The 23106-nt window shown below is 39.4% G+C and overlaps 1 protein-coding gene across 1 annotated transcript in view; it reads right to left on the minus strand.

Annotated features, from left to right (window-relative positions):
- Positions 1-23106, minus strand: part of LOC136679212 (protein ENTREP2-like) — a 226865-nt gene that overhangs the window by 121815 nt on the left and 81944 nt on the right. Inside the window, exon 2 of the mRNA XM_066657615.1 lies at positions 14961-15017. Coding sequence (XP_066513712.1) covers positions 14961-15017 — 57 coding nt within the window. The remainder of the gene's footprint in view (positions 1-14960; positions 15018-23106) is intronic.

The raw sequence follows: 23106 nt of genomic DNA on the forward strand, positions 1-23106 counted from the left end.
TTAGACATCCTTTCTCAGCCACAGTCAAGAAACAGCATCCCCCAAACGTTGAAATGCAAGTAAAGAGATGAGAATGTTGCTGTATTCCTGCTCCATAGGTGAGTAATATTGACCTTTATCTGTTTCAGATGCATTACTTAAAGGCAATGTTCATGATTGTAATCAAAAATTATGTTTTATAAAATTCAGTTTCCTCCAGTCTGGTTGCTTGCTCAAAACCAGTCTAATGTGTTTTTGAAGCACCAGTGTCTCTAAATGCCTGAAAAATTCAGCCTGGTATGCTAAGCTGGTATGCTAGGCTGGTATGCTAGGCTCTTTATCTCTACTCACGCCAGTGAAAAGTCTGGATCTGGAGTTTTTTTAAAAATCCAAACTTTGAAAAGCATGAACCAAGATGAGGGTATTGCTATATTGGAAATATCTACAAATTCAGGAGACGGCTATCTGCATGAAATGTGGTCATTCAAACAGTGAATACAAGCTTACAGACAAGTTAAACTTCAGTCACAAACAAGCTACCGTCAGCTTCTAACTCTAACATATCATCACCATCATCATCATCATCATCATCATCATGATGTTTTACACTTAATCCTTTTCAGAGTCGTGGTGGCAAAAGGGTGATCAAAGAAGCCCAGGCATCTCTGTTCCCTGCGACTTCCACCAGCTCCTTCTGGGGGATCCCCAGGCATTCCCAGTCGTGGAGCTCTAACATATTGTTCCACTTTATAAGATGTGGAGCTTCTGCAAGAACACAAATCGGAGGCGGGGGGGGGGGTTGTTTTGCTGAGTGAACAGCAGTGCTAATGAATTGTCTATGTTGCCTTTAAAGGGATGTTATAAAAATCCCTTTTGATTTTATGACATTCAGCCACAAGAACATTGGTGAGGTCAGGTACTGGTGTTGAATACATAGTTTTGGATCACAAGTGCCAATCCCATTCATTACAAAGAATGGAGCTCCCAAAGTCCAGAGATCACGGGTCCACTGCTCCACAGTCCAGTGCTGGAGGCACTGTGCATGATGACCTTAAGCTAATGTGGAGCTGCTCCAGAGTGTAGCATTCCATTTCAAGCTTCTTTATGGAGATTATTTTCCTATCTCTGGCTACCACACACTATCTCGAGCAGGAATAAGATGGTTTTTGGCATGGCTGTTTAGAAACACTATTAAGATCAAAAATGAAGTCTTCAAATGGTGTGGTTATTTAAATCATCCCGGATGTCTGGCTGTTGAATTTGAAGCTCGACTCCTCTTGAAGGGAACATTCTTCAAACACTTCCTCCAGCGTTTTAGAAAATTCAGTGCTGGGAATACTAATTGTTCCTCTGAATTTCCTGATTATGGCTTTAATATTTCATAAGGAGGAATTAGGGCTTGATTGTGGATCATCTGAGACAGCTCCTCATTACCGTCCAGACAAAACCCTCTGCCCAGCAGACCTCTGCTGCTTTCCTCATTCATTACATAGACGCATGGGAGATACATGCAATCTGCCTGGATGCCTGCATCAATGAAACCAACCATCACTATGGTCACATATGGCCAGTGAACACTATTGTACACTCCCTGCTCATAGGGACACAAAGCCCAGGGGATGAGAGAAGAAGAGACAGGAACGTGACCAGAGACAGCGCTAAGGTGAACTATGTATGACATTGGGAACGTGAAGCAGGGCTCTCTGCTTATACCACCTGGTTAATAAGACATTCCCTTATCAAACCAGGACTCATGGTCATTATATTTCTCTGTGGCACAAGAGAGAATCCAGTAGCATGTGCAAATGACCAGAAATCATAAGCCTGTCTTGCTGTTAAAAAAAAAATAAAGGAAATGTAATTTACGATTAAGTGTACAAATGCATTAAAGCTGTGTAATGTAAAGTGTAATTCAAAACTCATTCAAAATGTCTCCTTTGCCCTTTTATTGTGACTGTTGCAATTGTCATTTTATTCAGCAAAAAATAACCTAAAAATTAAGTAGTTTGAAAATGGAAAGCGAGAAGGATTTATTCATCACTGCATTCATCAGGAGCTCCATCAGGGAAAAAGTGCTGCAAAAGCATGTGTGAGTTTTGTTTTAAATGATTTAAAATGGTTTCAAAGATTTCGATTTTAGAGATCATTATACTTCATTTTTAATTTTTTTTAATAAGATGATTTAGTACTACACAACAGTTACCATAGAACGACAGAGTGCTAGAATGTTTGAATTTTTAATTACAATTATAAAATTATGAAAATTATGGTGAATTGTAAAAGGTAGAGTGTGGTCAATATTTAAAATAATAATAATAATAATATTTTATTGTTATATCATATTAAGTTATTAGTTATATTAGCTTTTTAAATAAACCTTATGTATAAAGTATAAACAGCTCATGTTCTTCTGTAAGGATTTACACTAAACGTTCTAACATTTCAGTAAAGATTTGATGGCATTCAGCCGTGATTAGTGAGGTCAGATACTGATGCTGTGAATCAAAACCATTGCAGCAGCACACTCCAGAGAACGCTGTTCCACTGCTTCAGTGCTGGGGAGCTTTATGCCCCATGCTGATCTTAAGCTCCTGTATTAACGTGATAGCTGCCTCAAGTCACATGCATAAAGCTGTCCTTCGACCAACTGTAAGCTAGTGCTCCAGGTACAAGTGCTTTCGCGGGGAAGCCAGGGATTGGCTTTCTCTCCTGTGGGAGATGGGAGGGGGCAGGGCTTATGATTAAACTGTGGTGGTAAAGGAATCTGTGTCCTCCTGTCCTTTCTATTTCTCCATCACATTAATATGACTCCCCCTCCTCCGCTCTTGCCCTCCCTCCTTCCTTCCTTCCACCATCCCTTTCTCTTGGACTCCTACAGAAAACTGATTAATCCCCCAGACCCCCACTCCCACCCTCCCTCTCTCCCTTATGGAGGTCCCATTCATCTCTCTTGGCTCCGACAGCTTACTAGAGCACCGCAGTGGCACGTGTGGAGCTGCTTTCTGAACACAAACCCCATCGATTGGCACATCATCGATATTTACCCCGAGGGACTAGAGGTCTATCCCCTGCAGAGGCACAGGCCAGGGTTTTTAGGTATTCACAGCTCGATCTGTGGCTCTGTGATCCCTCGGGGGAGCTGCCAGGGTCTGTCTCATTGACAGTCACTGGAGCAAGGAGAACACAGGTTCTGGGTGCTGCTCGTCAGGCCTGAACAGCTTCTCCCAGGCCACCACTGTCACAGGTCAAAAGCTGCAAGGAAAGCTTTGGGATAACAGCAGTGTCTACAGGGCAATGCCAGATAAACACATAGCCTCTGTATGTCTACATTCACTCAAGTAGAGCCCACTTTCTCTGGTAATCTGATATATATATCCATACTTTTCAAATTCATAAAATGCCTCACAGTTGACCACGGTGCTATAGAAAAAGGGTGCTGTATGTATCCCAAGGCATGCATGAAAAATGTGTGTACTTCAATTACTTCACCATAGTATCTCAGCAAGGTAGGAATGCACTGATACTGAGTTTCTGAGCAGACAATATTTGAACATTCTGGGTGTACAAATAAGTTTTAAAGCATTGTTGCATAACACATATTTAAAACTTCAAACATTCTCCCATTCTAGTGACAATGTTATTGGAAATGTAGTATTAAAATAACAATTGTCATCTTATTAAAATCAAATAAATAAATAATTATAAGTATTAATACACTATGTGCATTAGTGCTTACACTAAAGCACCCACAAGTGACAGTCCATCAACTACTTAATTTATAGGCTATTTTGTGTTCATTAAAATGAAGCAGGTAGTGTCGCAGTCACACAGCTCCAGGGACCTGGAGGTTGTGGGTTCGATTCCAGCTCCGGGTGACTGTCTGTGAGGAGTTGGTGTGTTCTCCCTGTGTCCGCGTGGGTTTCCTCCGGGTGCTCCGGTTTCCTCCCACAGTCCAAAAACACACGTTGGTAGGTGGATTGGTGACTCAAAAGTGTCTGTAGGTGTGAGTGTGTGTGTTGCCCTGTGAAGGACTGATGCCCCGTCCAGGGTGTATTCCCGCCTTGTGCCCAATGATTCCAGATAGGCTCTGGACCCACCGCGACCCTGAACTAGATAAGCAGTTACAGACAGTTACAGATACAGTTACAGATACAGAATAAAAAAAACTTTAAAATGAATTTGTACACCTAATGATCCCCAGGTGGTGTGGACACCAATAACCGACAGCTTTTGTATTCTAAAAAAAATAAAGTACCAAAAAGGGGCGGTCAGGTGGCATCACTGCCACAGTATCCAGAGTCCACGGGTCCAGAGGTATGGTGTATTCTCCCTGTGTCAATGCCAGCTTAGCTTCAGTGGATTTACATGTTTTGATTTTCGAGTGCTACATCTGCTGGCTTGGATTGGTGCATTAACATTAAAATTATTTGGAAACCCACTGTTAGATTATGTTTGGTTTGGTTTTTAAGTGAATATTATTATATACATCCTCAGCAAGGATCATGTTATACATGTCATGTGTCTTTGCCAAATGTAAAATATTAGAAAGAAAACCCATATAAACTACAAAATATGCCATAACTTTCTGGCTTACCCACTGTCTTGTCTACTTAGCTTAGCCTTCTGCTCATGTCTCTCACCTGTGTTTAGTTTATAGATTCTCATGTTCATTACTGTTACCAGCAGTAGGTCAGTATAGTCAGTGTTCAGTTTGGATGTTCCCCTTTGTTCTCTGGCTGCTATTGCTCTTCTGTGATTGCTACTTGTCATTTTCAGAGCTCTAGATCCCACTGGATTTTTATTGCTTTCAGTCTTTGTTTTTGTTTTGCCTCTATTTTTGTTTTCTGTTTTTTTCTCCTCCTATTTTGGTCCATCATTTCTTTTTCACCCTGTGCTTTAAGACTCACTTCACCTCATACCCCCCGCCTTTGTTCTGCTGAACACTGTGCTACATTTACAAAAGCTTGTAGACACTCCTTAGGATTAGTGGATTCAGCTACATTAAGATGCACCTATTGTGAACACAGACAGCTTGTACAATCTCCATAACAAAGCACTGCCAAGAGAGCAGATACACATGAGCCCTATCATGCTCAAAGCTAATCGTCCATTAGTGGGCCATAAAGAACCCCAGCATTGGGCAATGGAGCAATAGAATCGTTTGTAAATCTGAACATCATTACCTGACCTCAGTCAAATTCTCACAGCATGGTTCTAGAATCTAGAGTAAAGCCTTCTCCACTCTATCCATGTGTTTCAGTAATGTAAACAGATAGGAAAAATCTCATACACAGCTCCTCTCCATACAACAAAGAAACAAAGAAGACCATCTTGGGGGGTGGTGGTGGGACTGATATATTCTGTTAGCAATATTAGCATTTTTGTCATAGGATCTAATGTAAAGCTGTTAGCACGTTAATGCATTTCTCTGCTCTTGTGACTAAACCTGAGTGAGTTATTCACACACTGAGCACATACAAGCTTCAGTAATCATATTATTTCACTCATGTTTTGGTTTAGTGTGTAAGACAGATACGAGCCACATATTTGTGTGTCTAATCCTCCCCCTGTTTACAGGGTAAATAATTTGGCCCCAATGTCCCTGGGTCCTGACTGTGGAACAGGATCTTAGTGGATAATGCTTTAGCTCTGAACCTAAATAATTTCTCTGATTTGGCTTAAAGTTAAATAAAGTAGGGTCTGAAAGTGTGAGTGATCAGTGAGAGAATCCCAAATGTCTTTCTACATCCTCCATAGGGCACAATGTAAATAATTCTTAGTGAGCAATTATTCATGTAATCTAATTACTTTCTGGGTGCAGTATTATTAGTTTTATTATCTGTGATGTGCAGTATGCAGGAAGTGACATTTTGTGAGGCAGCTCAAGCTCCTCTACTGACTGATGCAGATAAATGGGTCAGGGATCCAAATGTGTTGACAGCAGCAACAAAACAATTTAAACATCACCTTTTTATTTGTGTGGTTGAGTAATGAGTAGGTCCCCAAAATGGCACAGTGACGTCAAATGGATAGCAAGGGTACAGAACATTGCATATACCCAAACAAAGGCTCTCAATGTGCAAAATGATTGCTTTTAAAAGCCAGTTTATTGGAGGTTTATTGTAAGGAACAGATGGCATTTACCTAACACGCCTCAGCAAATTATAAACTGCATGTCAGTCCTTTGTTATGGAAGAAGCTGCCATTTTAAACTGAACTGGCTTCACTTCTGTGAGTTTATTTAAAGGCAATAATGTAGCTTTGTAGCTGATTTCAGAACTTTCACTGATGTACCATTGCACATCAGTCAATGCACTGTGTGTGTGTGTGTACTTCCTCAGCCTATTGTTGGGATTAACGATGGACTGTAGTGAGTCAGATACGCCTTAAAAATCTAATAAAAATCAAAACAGAGGCACTTCGCTCTCTCCCCACTGCCTGCACATATTGCGCTTTCTAAGTACTGATCATACGGGCCAGTAATATGATGCAGTGTTATATGCGCAGAATTCAGGGAGGTGAAGCCTGTGAGCTAAGGAATCAGACTTCTATTTTCCCCATTTGCTTTTTGAAGCAACCTCCACAAGGATGAGAATATTCCAATAACACACCTCAGTGGCGAGCCAATAAGCCATTCCAGGCTCATGTCTGCTGCCGGAATTCTCTTTATACTCTTCTATTGGTCGGGGCAGCATAAAGCTGTGAGCAAATCTCCATGTTGCTTCAACACACAGCCAGTAACACAGTGTCATTGTCATCGTGGGGGATGTGACAAGAAACTGCTGTGCTGGGTTTATTCCACAAGCAATAGCCTGCCTGCCTTAGCTTGGCGAATTCCTTATGACTGGCGTAGGATGAGCAGGGTACAAATGAATGCAGATTAAAATGTAGCATAGATTTCATATAGTTTAACAGGTCAGAGTAAAATATACTTTAGGTCATTTTCTTGTATTCCTTTAGTAGCCAGTAGCCAAATAATTTTTTTTTTCTGCATTATGCTACTGCTAGTATATATATATATATATATATATATATATAAAGAACAGTTTCCTCTAACAAGTTTGTTATGCATACCACCCTACAATTTCTTTGTTTTACCTCCCTTCGAAAAAACACAAAGAAATACTAGGATTTTAATTCACGATTAATCATGATTAATTGCAGAAGATTGTTGTGATTAACGCAATTACATTTTTAAATCGATTGACATCGCTACCATTACCACTGTAATGCAGGTATTTATAATGAATTTATAACGTAGAGAGTAACTTCTGTGTAACTGTGTGTGCAAGTGAGTTTTATTGTGTTACCATACTGACTTAATCATATCTCACCCATGTTGTTATCAGTGGGCCTGTACAACCCGCCACTTTATATTATCACAGCACCTCAGAGTCAGGTGCATCCTCCCGAACCTGGGGCATGAAAAATTCTGCCGACATGCCCAATCTGCTTCCGACTTCCAATTAAGCGTGAGCCCTATTCCTGGCAGAACACACACAACTCACTGCATACATTTAACATACCATCCACCCGAGGCACTGTTTTTCCCACCGCTTTTTTTTACTTTTTTTTTTTTCTTCTCTGCAGCATGCTGCATGACAGGCAGGCGATCATGCTCACTCCCGGCATGTGTGCAGATAGAAGGGCTCAGCTGCAATACTCTAGTTAAAATGGAGTTTGCAAAGCTGAACAAATCTGCAGGCAAAAATCGAGTCTAGTTTACAAATCTAGAAATAATCTGTCACTAATCATCTGTGTATATATAATGTTTGACAGGTTACTTTGCCTTTGCACGGTATAATCTTTGCCACAGTACCTGGTATGCCACAGATACACTACAGAGCCAAACTTTTTTGACACTGGCTTGTCCACTTTTTCTTTTAAAATCAATGGTAATCTTAAATGTCATAAAAAAGAAAAAAAACCAGCACACATCTGTCCATCCTTCTCTCTCTGCCACTAAAATGTTGATCCATGCCTTCATCCCATCCAGAAGTGATTATTGCAACAGCATTCTCTACAGCACAATGTCCCAAAGCCTTAATAAAGTCCAGTATATTCCGAACTCAGCAGCATGCCTTCTCACTCATTCCTGTTCCGTGATCACTTCACACCTGTCCTCCAGAAACTTCGCTGGCTTCCAGTTTTGCACTAGATTCACTCACAATACCCTTCATAACCAGGCCCTCTCCTATCTCGCCGACCTGCTTCACCATCACACTCCTTCCAGAAACGTTTGCTGCTCTGATGTCAAACTCCTGTCCATATCTCCTTGGACTAAGTACCGCACATGGTGGGCCAGAGCATCTTTTCTAGCTGTTCCCCTCTCTTCGAAGTCCTCTCCCCAAAACATATCCGAGACTGCACTGACCTGGCCGTTTTAAAATCACTTCTCATCTCTTCAGATCTGCTTTTAATATATGAGCTCATTTGGTTCATTTTTAAAGCTTTTCAGTTTTGCACTTTATTGTTTGATATAGTGAACTTTATTTATTTTTTTATTTGAACTGCATTTTATAGCCTTTAATATTCCTTTGCACTTTGGTCTGTAAAGAACTATATAAATAAAACATATTATTATTATTATTATTATTATTATTATTATTATTAAAGGGGAAATATTATGACAACCTCGTTCATTTGCACATTAATTTGGGAATCTGGAGTACCTACCAATCCACAAACTATGAAATAAGATCAGCTCTCTGAGGCAGAAATTATGCATTTTTGATTTCACAATGTTTTCTACATCGAGAATATGCTCATTAAAATTGTACAGCCCCTCCATCTGAGCATCTACACTCGCAGTGCAGACTCCCTGTTCATGTGAGCAAAGGTGGGGTTAAACCACATAAACAGAATGACTACAACAGAGAAATGAGAGTACTGAGCACAAACCTGAGTGGAAAAAATGAGAGAACCATGAAGAACCAGAGAAGGGAGGATGGACATGCAAAAGTAGCTCTCCAGATCATCCCATTCTATTGGCCAATGATTTTCTATGAAGTTTATAGAAACTGAATGTCTGTGTCCACAAGGGTACACCTTACAGTAACTGAATTCACTTTTCATGAGTGGTGTGCTCAGAACAGAATGAATACAAAAGATGCATTCATTAATTAATACATTCATTCATTAATAAGATGTACGTTTGTATCATCATTTGGACACACTGTGCATGGGCATGATTTTCCATATTAATTAGGCGGTTAAAGTGTAACCATAATTTAACTGAATTAGCCAGTTCTCCATCTATTCAGACACACAGACAGAAACTCAAGGAAATTGCAAGGTTAGAACAGCAAGGAGAAGAGCCGTGCCAAAACACATAAACAGTAGCGTGTACCTGAGTGCAGCCCATCTGCTGCTGCACAATTTGTCAGCCCCCCTCTGCCACATACATCACTGGAAAGGAGCCATCACTGGACCACCACTGATCAGGTATTATTATTTATTTTCTCAGCAGTAGTAGTGTGTTGTGATGGTATGAATATATTCAGGATTGTAGCATTGCTGGGGTTTGAATCACCAATATATAGCCAGCCAAGAGCAATTCTGTGGTCAGAAACTGACCACTGAAAAAGGGCTAGAGGGCCGCACTAAATGTGCAGTTTAAAAAGATATATCACAGGGCAACAGATGAGATGAAAAAAATGTTAAATATATAAAACAATATACCTTTATTGTATATTAATGCAAAAAATGTTCACAAAATTCAGAGGACTGTATACAAATAATATAAAAAATATAATGGGGATACATGGTTTTTTTTTTGTATGTAGCCGTCTTACAGTGAATCCTTCAGTAAAGCAGCCTTTCAGTTGATAAGGGCTGTATCTCTATGGTGCTGCTTGACCTTAGCGCAGCATTTGATACTATAGATCATGTGATGCTACTTGATAGGCTGGAAAATCTGGTAGGAATAAAAGGATCTGCCCTCTCTTGGTTCAGATCCTATTTGTCTGACCATTATCAATTTGTTTATCTGAATAATAAATCCTCAAATCTTAATTTAGTTAAATATGGTGTTCCACAAGGGTCAGTGCTTAGCCCTGTATTATTCACACTCTACATGCTGCCACTGGGTAAACTAATCCATAAGCATGGCATTCAATTACACTGTTACGATGATGACACACAACTGTATATATCAGCCAAACCTAATGATGTTGATTGTCTACATAAAATAACAGAATGTCTAACTGAAATTAAAGACTGGATGATGCAAAATTTTAATAACCGAAGTATTGTTACCAGGTACAGGTACTCAGAAATATTCACTCAGAAATGCTGCTATTAATCTTGATAATTCAACAGTAAAGCACAATACCATCATTAAAACCTTAGGGGTAGCCTTTGACTCGACTCTCACATTTGATACCCACATATCCAATACAGTCAAAACTGCCTTCTTCCACCTATGCTATATTGCCAAAATTCAGCATATTTTAACCTTAAAAGATGCAAAGAAACTAGAGCATGCATTTATAACTTCACGTCAAGACTAGGGCAAACAGGGTGCTCACTAGAGCTAGAAAATTCGACCATATCACCCCAGTTCTCTTGTCCCTACACTGACTACCCGTAAAATTTAACACTGACTATAAAATTCTCCTCTTAGCTTATAAATCTCTTTTAGTTTAGGCCCGCAGTATCTTACTGAACTTCTCATGCCTTATCGCCCGTCATGTACACTTCGTTCACAGGATGCCCATCTACTCTTAGTTCCTCGCATTAACAAAAACACTGCAGGAGGAAGAGCCTTTTCTCACAAAGCTCCTCAACTCTGGAATAGCCTTTCAATTACTGTTCGGGGCTCAGACACACTCTCAATCTTTAAATCTGGATTAAAAACCAAATTTTTCAAACAAGCTTTTGGTTAATCACTCACTTTCAGGTTACTCCTTCTCTATTGGTGTGAGAGATGGTTTTCATATTATCACTACTTTGTATTAACCCTGTCATACTACCATAGCTACAGCTTTTTTAGTGAGCTTTCTGGTAACCACCCACGCGCTGTCTGTTGCTGGGTTCTCTTGCCTGACCCGTGGAAGCTTTTTTTTTTTTTTCGTAGGATAATTTTGCCTGTGCTTGAACCATGAACCGACTAACCTCTTTATTTTAATTATTTTCCTTTGTCTGATTTTCTTTCTCCTGTCTCTCTCATGCTTTGAGATGTCCTGCGTTGCCCTGATCCAGCCCCTGTGTGTCCTGTACAAGATCCTGGCCTTGTCTCATCTACACTATCATGCTTGGCCATGCTATGTTTTATCTCAAATTAACTCTGCACCTACTTTTAACTCACACAGAATCACTGACCATCTCCTCCTTCCTCAGACTCATATATCACTAATATTCTACATTCACATTACTATAACCCCTTCATCTGTCATCCGTTCACTTTTACTTCTGTTCTGTTCTCTGTTGTGTTTCTGGTGTCGACCCGAGGAGGATGGGTTCCCCGTATGAGTCTTGGTTCCTTCCAAGGTGTCTTCCTCATGTGCTGAGGGAGTTTTTCCTTGCCACTGTTGCTCCTGACTTCCTCATAGGAGGCTTGGACCCAGAACTCTGTAAAGCTGCTTTGTGATGACTTTCTGTTGTGAAAAGCACTATTTAAATAAAATTTGATTGATTGATTGATTGAGGATGTGATAAAATATAACAAACATGGCAATTCTAGGTAAAAATATCTCAAAATTATAGACAGTTCCCAGACATCATTAAGCCTTCTCTGAAAGTCTAGAAGGCCCTAAGGGATCCCCACTCACAGATACACAGATAGAAGGATATGTTATTAATCCCCAAAGAAACTGCAAGGTTACAGCAGCAACAAAAGAACTGTGCCAGTACGCACATAGACATCATTCCATAAAAAGTGTGCAGTTTGTGTCTTTAGTATTCGGTGCCACGTTAAAGTGTAAAAAAGACTTGTCCCAGCTGATGTGATCATTAAAAGCTCATAATTAGCATGATGCGTAACAATATTGCAGTTGAGAAAGATGTTTTACATAATATATATTGTAACAATTGTTGCATGTGCTGTTGTTTATTTGCCTGAAGACATACAATGTGTGAAATACACAGTCGACACACACTATGACTGAGTAGTTCTGTTTTGACACTGGAATTCTCCAAAGACAGTCTCAACTTGGAGGATTCAGACAGCCAGGATTTCTTACATCATAAACCTAAAGAACCTATCCCATTAACATTGCTGTGTAGTGCTTATGATTTGATGGACATCAGCAGAGGGTGGGTGGAGATAGAGGAGGGGACTAATTGTATGATCATACATGTGCCCATACTGAAAGAAGGCAAAAGGTTTTTTTAAGGTATTAATGGAATTTTTCATTTCTTTCATTTCTTGAAAATTACTTTTAAAGGTAATAATATGTCAGTTTGAACAGTAATGAGGTTTTAGGGGTTGAATGGATCTATTTAATATGGATCTATTTAATATGAACACATTTAAATCAAGATAATAACTTGCAAATGCTCCTAGGCTTGGCTTTCCCTGACATCTTATTTAGTCATAAAAATATTAAGACATGACTTACAACTTCAGAACAGCTACTTTTATCTTAATCATATTTTTATTTTCCTTTTTATTTTTCAGAATGGATCATTTATTTATTCAACGTCTTTAACAGCTTCCAAACATAACAAACAACAGACACCACAGTTTTTTATCCAGTTGTTCTTGAAGTATTCACAAAATAGTAAATTAATGTTCAAAACCAGACTTAGAAAGACTAGAATATCTACTTTAGGTAGACCTTTACAGTTATGGCATTTGATAGATGTTTTCAACATACAGCTTTAATCATGTAAAAGAGGAAGGCTGATATAGTGTTAGGAGTTTAGCCCAAGGGCACCTATGGGTAGTGTGTGGTGTTCCTGCCTGAGCTAGGCATTTCTAGGCATTACTCAATACTCAATACTCAATCACATTTCACTCTGACATTAAACAAATGAAAAATGTTGAACTTGACATGGATATTCTGAAAAAATAAAAAAAAAATATATACAAGATACTTGCAAGGTATTTCAACTAACTCTATGAAATTACACATTGCTTTAATGTAGTAATACATTACTACACGTTTACATATGATCTTATTCAGTTAGTCATGACTGGGATTCCTATGTTCATGAGAATATTACACAAATGCATGTATATTTATAAATTATATGTTGAATTATATTAGACAACATAGATTGCAGTCTGTTATTAACCAATAATGGGTCTGTGCTACACAGCTGAGAAGCTTTCACTGTCAGTGTGTACTGGGACACTGCGAGTAGGTGGACAGATTAAGACTAATGACCATTCGGTTACTGTCATGGAAACCAAAAGGACAGAGCCTCTGGATACCACACACACACACACACACACACACACACACACAGATTCACAGGCAGCCCCCCAACAAGCTCCAATTACACACACACAAACACACCACGCGCTAACACTCTTAGAGAAGATAGTATTCTGTTTGTTAATAATTATCACAATATTATCCCCTGAACCATCTCAGAAGGTGGGAATATGCAAATCAGCTTCTAACCAGTCAGAACCATTCACAGTCCCAGCAGGTTGGTTCTGAGTTGTTTGGAATCAACATTAACAAAACCAATACGGGCAATGCATTGTAAACACTAAGATATTTTATGACAGCAATGTCACAGTACGCTTTATTTGTCAGTTTTTATTTGTTCATTTTTCAGCTTTGATGTGAAGTGAACATGATATTTTCCAATATTCTCTGGAGATGTTGAGATTTTTTGTGGAATTTAATAGGACAATTTGGTCAAAGTATTCTTTTAATCTCAGCAATATGTATGCATTTACGTATTGAATTGATTATATTCCTTTAACCACTTCATCGTGTTCAGAGTCACAGTTCTGGATTTACTGCGCACTGGGTGGGTGTATGGGGCACCAGTCCATCAAAGGACTTAAAAATATTTAACTGGCATACGGAGAAATTAATGTTTTCACTGACCAATGTGATTGGCTGACTGATTGAATGAGCGTGACTTTGAGCCCTCTGATGGCAATGCATGGGAAACTAGACACAGAGTATGTGATTGACTGGCATGCCTGCAGTCCCAATCTGTCTCCTATGGTGCCCCATTCGATTTGAAAAAATACAACTATTAAGTATTCTCAGCTCCCAAATGATTGGGAAGAGTACTCAAAAGAAACGGTGATGCAACACAGTGGTAAACATGCCTCTGTTATAAATATTTGAAGTGTGCTGCAGGCATCAAATTTTAAATTATTTTATATTTACAAAATATAAGACAACAGTTACCTTGGTTAAATAAAAAATAAATAGTTATATAAAGAGAAATAACAAAACACAAATTCTTGCATCTAACAAAATAAAAAAATGTGTAGGTTTTGTGAAGATTTGATGGTATATATATATATATATATATACACGTTAAGTATCATGGATGTAGAAGAATCTTCCATTTCTCATTAATTCCTGTTCCACATCTTTACATTCACCCTGGAGAGGGTACCAGTCCTTCACAGGGCAACACATACACACCTATGGACACTTTTGGTGCCATTTGGAAACCCCTGCAAACACAGGGAGAACACACCTGAAGTGGGACTTGAACCCACAACCTCCAGGTCCCTGCTGCGTGTACTTAACTTGCACACTTTTAATTTAAATCCATTTATATTTGTAGTGTTAACTTACCTGTCTCAACTGGAAAGCACGTTGAATGCTGATTTAAATGTGCAATACAAATAGAGGTGACTTGACTCGACGACATGACACAGAGGAAGAGTCAAAAAAAATCGACATCACTGAGTCTTGCTGGAATAAGCGATTACAGCAGTTTATGTACGTATATGTCAGTTGTCATGATGGTGTCATGATCAATACAGTACAAATTCATAACAGTACTAGCAGTTTTTTCATGTGGTGCAGCAGTAGCACAAACAAACTGGTACTCACCACCAAAGAGAGGGGTCTTTTCCAGGACACTACTCCAATCAGACCTGACAGCAGCACCTGCAGAGACAAGAAAACAATTTATTTTGCCAGTAGTTCTGAGCAAGTCAATTTTAGCCTGGCGTCAGTGGCAAGGGGAAATGAAGCAGTGTGCCACCAGGGATGAGAAAGTTGCCCTCCTCAAGGGCAATGTGGAGACTTTGTGAATATTTCAAGTGTGGGGACAGCCTTGTGGTGCGATAGTGAGGCCAGTGGTATACACTACAAGCCCCACAGGCACAGCACAGCTATCACACGCTCAAGCTGAGTGTTTTCATAGCCACTTCTACAGTAGCTGAGAGCCCTTTCCCCCACACACTCTCTCTCTCTCCCTCTTTCTGTCTCCTTCACCCTCTATTACCCACTAACACTCTCTCCTCCAGCAAACTGCTCTTCTTTATAACTCTCCTCTCTCTCCTGTCTCTTCTTTCTTATATATAAACTGTGATCTTCTCTTGCTAACGTACACACATTATATATGTATATATTACACGCACATATATACAGAACCCTCCAGAAACTAAATCTACATAAAACAGTTTTAATGAGTCCACTCTTTATGTTCGAGCTACTGACACTAAAAAGCCATATTGCCGTCTTAAAACCAACCAGTTACAACTTACATCCAACCAAAAAACTACCCATACATACCTCAGCTGCCTTTCTTTCACTGGTGCAGCTAAACTGCTAAAAGGAGACATTTTTGAGGCTATAGATAAGAGTTAATTCATTGGTATTAATTTTTTATAGGAGAAAATCAGAGGGAAAAGCAATTTCCCAACTAGTTGCTAACAGTAAAACTCAGAGTAAAGAAGAATAAGTTAACTATAGACAGAGGTAGTCTTCTGGCATTAGATCTAAAAAAAAAAAAACAAACAGAAAAAACCCACAAAACAAAATGGTTTATGGCGATCTGATTTCTTTACTGCAGTCTAAAATGATGTGCCGCTGTCAAGAAAATGCTACAAGGAACAGGAAACATGCAATAAAAATAATAAACCCTGAGGGAAGCTGAAATATAATTTTGGAACCAAGGAAAAACATCCCATACTTCTTTGAATTAAGCATTTAAAGGCTGCTTTAAAAATGGAAACAGCAAATATTAAGATGCTGATATATTTATTGTATGAATCTTCAATTAAATTTCTTTTCTGCTTCTTTCCTGATGATGGCACATTTATAATATAATGGCCTGCCTGAACATTCAATAAAGGAAAGGGAGGTATGAATATCTGAAATTTGTGAAATGTCCTTGAGTTTGACAATAAATGAAGTCTTCATTGACATATTCAACTTCATTTCCATTACTACCACATGAAATAAACTGTCAATAAGCCATACTGTCTATATGTATTGGTTATCAATATTACATACAGTCTATGGATACACTTAGCAAAACTGTTATTGATTAGTTATGCTAATCACTGCTCTCCTCTCCAGGAGCTGGATAATGTATAATAATAATCATATGTCTGTCGCCCTGCGAAGGATGGTCTGTGTGTTCCCACCTTGCACCCAGTGATTCTGGGTAGGCTCCAGAAGCACCTGAACTGGATAAACGGTTACCCACAATGAATGAATGAAAGAATGAATGAATGAATCATATGTCTGTCTATAAATGATGCATCAAGCCTTAAATAGAGGCAGTTTGATAACATTCTGCCTCTACAGTTAGTGCCGATCATATAATAAAAACTGTATTTTTCTTGCACATTATTCTCATGATTGGCTCAAGTGAAAATGGTGATATTCATGTGGGAGCAAAGCTATCTGCTCGTAAATGATTGCCCTCATGTGAATTGAGAATTTGCATAATTGATGTCCCCCAAATGCCAGATAAGACCAGAAACCCCGCCCCCTAATATTCCAGAGACATTCATTAAAATGAACGGTACCCTTGGGTAAATGGAAGAAGCAGGTTATGAGGGATACTAATTTAACCAAAATAAAAACAAGCTTTCAGAAAATATGAGAAGGTGTTGTGGTTGATATTTCTTAAGTTAAAAATACAATGAAAGTGTATGTTGCTCTGCAAAGGCCTGGCAGGACAGGGAGTGTTTCCATCTTGTAACATCTTGCACTGGCGGCACGGTGTTGCAGCAGGTAGTGTCGCAGGTTGTGGGTTCGATTCCCGCTTCGGGTGACTGTCTGTGAGGAGTTGGTGTGTTCTCCCCGTGTCCGCGTGGGTTTCCTCCGGGTGCTCTGGTTTCCTCCCACAGTCCAAAAACACACGTTGGTAGGTGGATTGGTGACTCAAAAGTGTCTGTAGGTGTGAGTGAATGTGTGTGTGTCTGTGTTACCCTGTGAAGGACTGGCGCCCCCTCCAGGGTGTATTCCCCGCCTTGCGCCCAATGATTCCAGGTAGGCTCTGGACCCACCGTGACCCTGAACTGGATAAGGGTTACAGATAATGAATGAATGAACATCTTACACTTGGGATCAACTGGTTACAGAAGATGAATGAATGATTAAATGAGTGAATTAATGAATGAACAAACAAACGGATGAATGGATGATTGAGCAGATGAATGAATGAATATATAAATTGATTAATTAATGAATGAACAGACAGATGGATAAACACATGAATGAATGAATGAATTAATTAATTTTAAATTACAAGTTAGCAAAACTCAAACTCCATGGTTAGAAGACCAAGCCAAAGATGCTAGAAACACTGGATTCAAATATTTTTGGTGCCAGAACACGAGAGCAGATCAGTGAGACTGAGAGATCAATCACGCTCAAGATTACAGGGATTACGTTATCGCGTGTGATCACAAAAGAAACCCTGGGATTTGTTAATAGCAGCTCAGCAGGAAAGGGCAAGAAATCAAAACAAATCTCAGATCAATGCTGAAAAACACAACGAGACGGAAAGTGCGTATGGTAAAAGGCCACAGAAGGACAATTCGGATGTGGGCTTAAGTGTACTCGCGAGCCTCCGCCATTTAATGAGTTAAAATAGCTGATTTAATATTCACACGCAGCAAAGGGACCGTCTCCACACTGGATGACGCTGCTGGCTAATAGAGTGTGATATCATGTGTTTTCAAACTGTGCACACTGCAGTCTCTAGAGGAACGAGACAATTTGATTTAAATGATAATTTGATGTCATCATTAGAATCTTCCTGCAACGGGCATACATTTGTTCCCAGTGCTTGGAGGGAGATTATATAGTTTTATTTTCCCTCAAGAAGGTAATTTATTTATTTATATTTTCTTATTTATTTATACCTGTGTTGCATATATTTTCTCTGCACATTTCCATAATGCATAAGAGAGGGAGAGGGAGACAGAAAGAGGAAGTGTAAGAGAGAGAGAGAGAGAGAGAGAGAGAGAGAGAGAGAAAAGAGGAGGAGACAAAGATGTGAAGGCTTCACTTTCTATTTGCTCATATGAATTATTGATCCCTTGTTCAGCTACTAGAGAGAGAGAAGGAGAGAGGGCAAGTGACACTGAGTGAGAGAAAGAGAGAGAGATAGATAGATAGATAGAGAGAGAGAGAGAGAGAGAGAGAGAGAGTGAGTGAGAAAGAGTGAGAGAGAGAAAGTTGTTTAGAGGAAGGAGAGCCAATGTTTCACACACGTTCACATCCAACTCACACTGTCTCTCTGCATTACAGCAGCTCTACTCCACACACACACACACACACACACACACACACAGCCTCATTGTATATTCTCTCTCTGTCAGTCTTGCTCTCTCTCCATTCACTCATACATATAGGAACACACACACAGAGCTGGGTGATACACTCTGACTGAAAGTCTAAGGCTTTATTTTTTATCATAACCTTTACAGCACTGCTCCATAAAGAAGCAGAGATAACGCAAAGTACCACACAGCAAACCACACTCGGCTTATTCAGCTGAATGAATATTGACCTGTGTAGCTGGATGGAGTCAGGGATGTGTCGGTTCACAGGCTGCGTTCAGGTAGAAGTTTGAATTGTCCAGATAGAAATACATAAAGGATCCTGAGGCCATGTCCTTGTTGTTCCATGCATTTTAAAATATATTTTATTTGGATATTAGGTGTACAAATACGTTTTAAAGCATTTTTGTGGAAGATATAATTGAAATTTCAGAATTGAAATATTTGTAGTGTTAATACAATTCGTACACATCATCCAAACCAAAACACACACATACTTTTGGATACAATTTATCCCTAATAACAGAACTAATTAGTGCAAAGTAGTGCAATCACTAGGGGCAGTGAGCACAAAAACACCCAGGACTATTGGCAGCCAGCTACAGAGCGCAGGGAGCAGTTGGGTGTAAGCTGCCTCGAGGGTATCCCTGAGGGTGGAGTGACCACGAGTTTGAACGAGTAACCTTTGGTCCCAAGTGCACTTCGCTAGCATTTTGTTCTCTTCGTTTTATATATATATATATATATATATATATATATATATATATATATATATATATATACATACCCTCCCTCTACTCTCATTTTATCTCATTCCCTCCCACACACACACTCCTCCTTTACTCCCCATTCCTCCTCTGTCAGTTTCACTCTTTCTCCAGTCAACAGACACACACACACACACACATACAAACACATTTACACACATACCTCTTTTCTTCCCTCCCCCCAATCCCCACTTTGTTTGTATGTCTCTCTGTGTCTCTCTCACTCTTGTTTATAGTAGCACCTGCTCCCTTAAGCTGACCCTGCAGGCCAGACGCAGAAGTGTAAATGGAGGAGATATGGTGTGTGTGTGTGTGTGTGTGTGTGTGTGTGTGCGTGCACACATTTGTAATGCATGTGGTCTGGATAGTGTTGCTGCCCCTCGCATTTCATTTTCACCTCAAATGCACAGCAGCACACACCCATTTAGAGCTCCCCATAGACCAGCCCTTAACACACTCTCCACTGAGCCAACAGCCACACACACACACAGAGAAACACACACACACCAATCTACTCACTCCGGTAGGATGGAAGCAAATGTATAGAGTCCCGTATTCATCATATATATGAAAAAGTGCTCATCCTGCGCAAGTGGTACCAGTCAGAATTTGGACACATTTATTCCTAGCATGTTGTGGACACCCACTCATTCAACGTTCCCTATGTAATTAAGGCAATGATGGGGCGTTTATGCTTCTTTGTTGCACCAACAGCAAACAGTCACAGCATTTTTCTTTGGTACAAGCTGCTCGAGTTGCTCAGTTGGCCTCTGTGTTTAGGTTCTCCTCCATGTTGCTTCCATGTGCCAGATTGGACGGGTAGAATCACGTGACTATATGGGCAGTAGTATGGTTTTAAGGGGACAGTACATGAATACACAGTAGGAGACATATTAACAGAATTGACAAAAGATATGAACAGAATTAAAAGAAAAATCGATATAATCACAATACTTATATTAGAAGTTCTGAATGCTGATTCCTATTAATTTCCGATTACTTGTCCAGCCCTAGGCACTGAGCATCTACTTCAGAATGTCCTTTTTCAGTTTGTTTTTGGAGAGATCACAGAAGATTACTCCTTTATTTGCATTGCATGTATCTGAAGAGGGATTGAGAAAGCAAATACCTGTGAACCTGGCTAACTATGGTCCACCCCCCACTCTGTGTTTCAGTTTTATAGAGAAATGTCCAGGTGGTGATTCCCTGGCTGCGAGGCCATGCCTGTGGAGCGGCGATATTCAGCAAAGTAGCTTGGATAGCAAGCAAGAACGAAAGAGGGATTTTCCCCTTGACTGCACTCTGAACAGGATTAAGACACAACACTTACTGACATTAGCTACACTGGCCTGAGCAAAGATCCAGCCCATAGAGAGCAGTGAAGCCTTCATGGCCACAGTGAAGGAAATATTGGCTTTCCTTTATGGAGCACAAGGCCACAAACTGCTGTGAGAGGTCAGTATGGATCAAAGGAAATGGACATTACACAGATTAGCAAGATCTAGACTATTATCTACACACATTGGCTACTTTATTAGAAATCTTTAAAGTCTACAATGGGCCATTTGTGCCAAAATAATGCAATAGTCACCTTTAGTTCTTCATTCATGATCAGTTTGTCACCACAGAGTCATTTCTGCATGTACATTTTGTTTGCCTGGACACTCAGCCAGCAGTACGACGATAAAGAATGACGTAGCATTTTGTAATCAGCACTGACAATGTCAAAACGACAATGCTGAATTAATGCTGCGCTAGAAATTGTTCCCTACACACTTTATCCTTTATTACTCGCAATATAGTGCACTATTATAGAAACTGAATTCAGGAGGGTAGTGAAGGAGTTTTTCTACCAAACAATGCAATGTATTATTGTTCCTACTGTTAGGGTTTTTTTATTGTAAGGAAGGTTACAATACACTACTTATTGTAAGTGGAAGCTCAAATAGTGCACTACAATGTTTTGAACACAGCAATAGTATTTTAAGATCTAGTCATAATTTTAATAGAATGCATACTTACTTTAGAGGAAAAGTCAATATTGTTTCCACAAAAAGAAAAAGGAGGAACCACATCGCAGTTCCCATGAAATGTATGACAGAGATGTGGCAATGTTTCAAAACAGGAGTCCTGTACTCCTGAAATTGCACAGCTTCATGTTTTCTGCTAATTATCATGCTCGGGAATGTCTTCTATCTATGATATATCAGCTTTGTTACAAAGCTGTGCAGCACAGACATGCCTTCAGGACAGAACCTAGGGAATTCTGTATTGTGCAGGTACTTCCAGTATATTGCAATGGTGATGTTTTGATTGTGCCCTGCAGAATCAGATCACTATTGTTAAAGAGATCACTTTGTCAAAATTCATATTAACATAATTGTCTTGGTATTAGACTTCCTAATGGAGTAGAAGTTGTGACAGTAACAAAGAATGTAAGAAGCAGACGCCCCAAAACTTTTGTTCATATGGTGCCAAGTTATCAAGCATGTCTTGGATGACCAACTACTTTTGGGAAACAGTGATTTTTCACTGGACAGTTGTTTCAGCATTGTATTAGACCTACAACCTGACCACAATTGGTTCTTGAAGTTGTGTGAGTTCTTCTACTATAACCACCTGACAAATGAACAGTGTGAAAAAAGAAAAGCCCCTTCAAAAACCCACCTACATCACATCTCTTTTGACAGTTAAAGCCTGGATACACTAAGCCAATTTTGCAACATCATAACAATTTGGCATTCCTTTATAGGGAGGCTTTAGTGAACAAAAAAATAAAAGACATGCAGAAGAAGGGGAGTCACATTGGAGAATGCTTGTTTGCGAGTTGTCACTTGCTAAAGCAGATCAGCGGTGAGTATTTCTGCAGTTAATCCCTCCTAACAACAGTTTTGGGCTCAAAGTCGACCTTAGACAGATAATCTGACTAGAGTTTGAAATTCTTTTTCCTTCTCTAAGTTTAACACATAAGCATTTTGTTATACTGCCAAAATTAGGTGTACAAAGGAGTTTTAAAGTGTTTTTGTGTAACATGTAAATCAAAATGCAAGCTTTTTCCTGTTAACTTGTGTGTAGTTGTCACATAGGTGTGGGAAAAGAGACAACCGTGCGCAGGAGTAAAACAAAAGACTTTAATCACACAAAAATCTGAAATCGAAGTAAGCGGTCCAAAGGTCATACACAGAAAAACAAATCCGAGCAAAGGTACAAAAGGGGCAATAGCTAAGAAGAATCAGAAAGACAAAACTTTGGTCAAAAACGGATAACACGACGAATGCTTGGTAATGGATGAGACTAGTCACAAAACAATACTTCACAAAGGAGTAACCGAGAACATGCCAAATAAGTAGACCCTGACAAGTGCAAGCAATTCAGTATTCAGGTGACGGAGACCGATCGCTCCGTCTCCGATTGGATACCGAACTGCCGCTCCTGTCCACGTGAGCTCCCAGGGGCTCCTGGGACCTGTAGTCTTGAGGCTTAGATGTGACAGTAGTATTAAAATCAATAAGGAAAAATGCCTCTTCAAGGCAAAAGAATATTAATATGTAACCAAATTATACTAAAAATTAAGGTAAACTAAATTAATACGCTATGTTAATGATTGCTAACATTGAAATCACCATCTTTAAATCATCTAAACAAAAACTCACATACATTTGGATACTGTTTAATCCCTAAGAA

This window comes from Hoplias malabaricus, chromosome Y (genome assembly GCF_029633855.1).
Source record: "Hoplias malabaricus isolate fHopMal1 chromosome Y, fHopMal1.hap1, whole genome shotgun sequence".
Taxonomy (NCBI): Eukaryota; Metazoa; Chordata; class Actinopteri; order Characiformes; family Erythrinidae; genus Hoplias; species Hoplias malabaricus.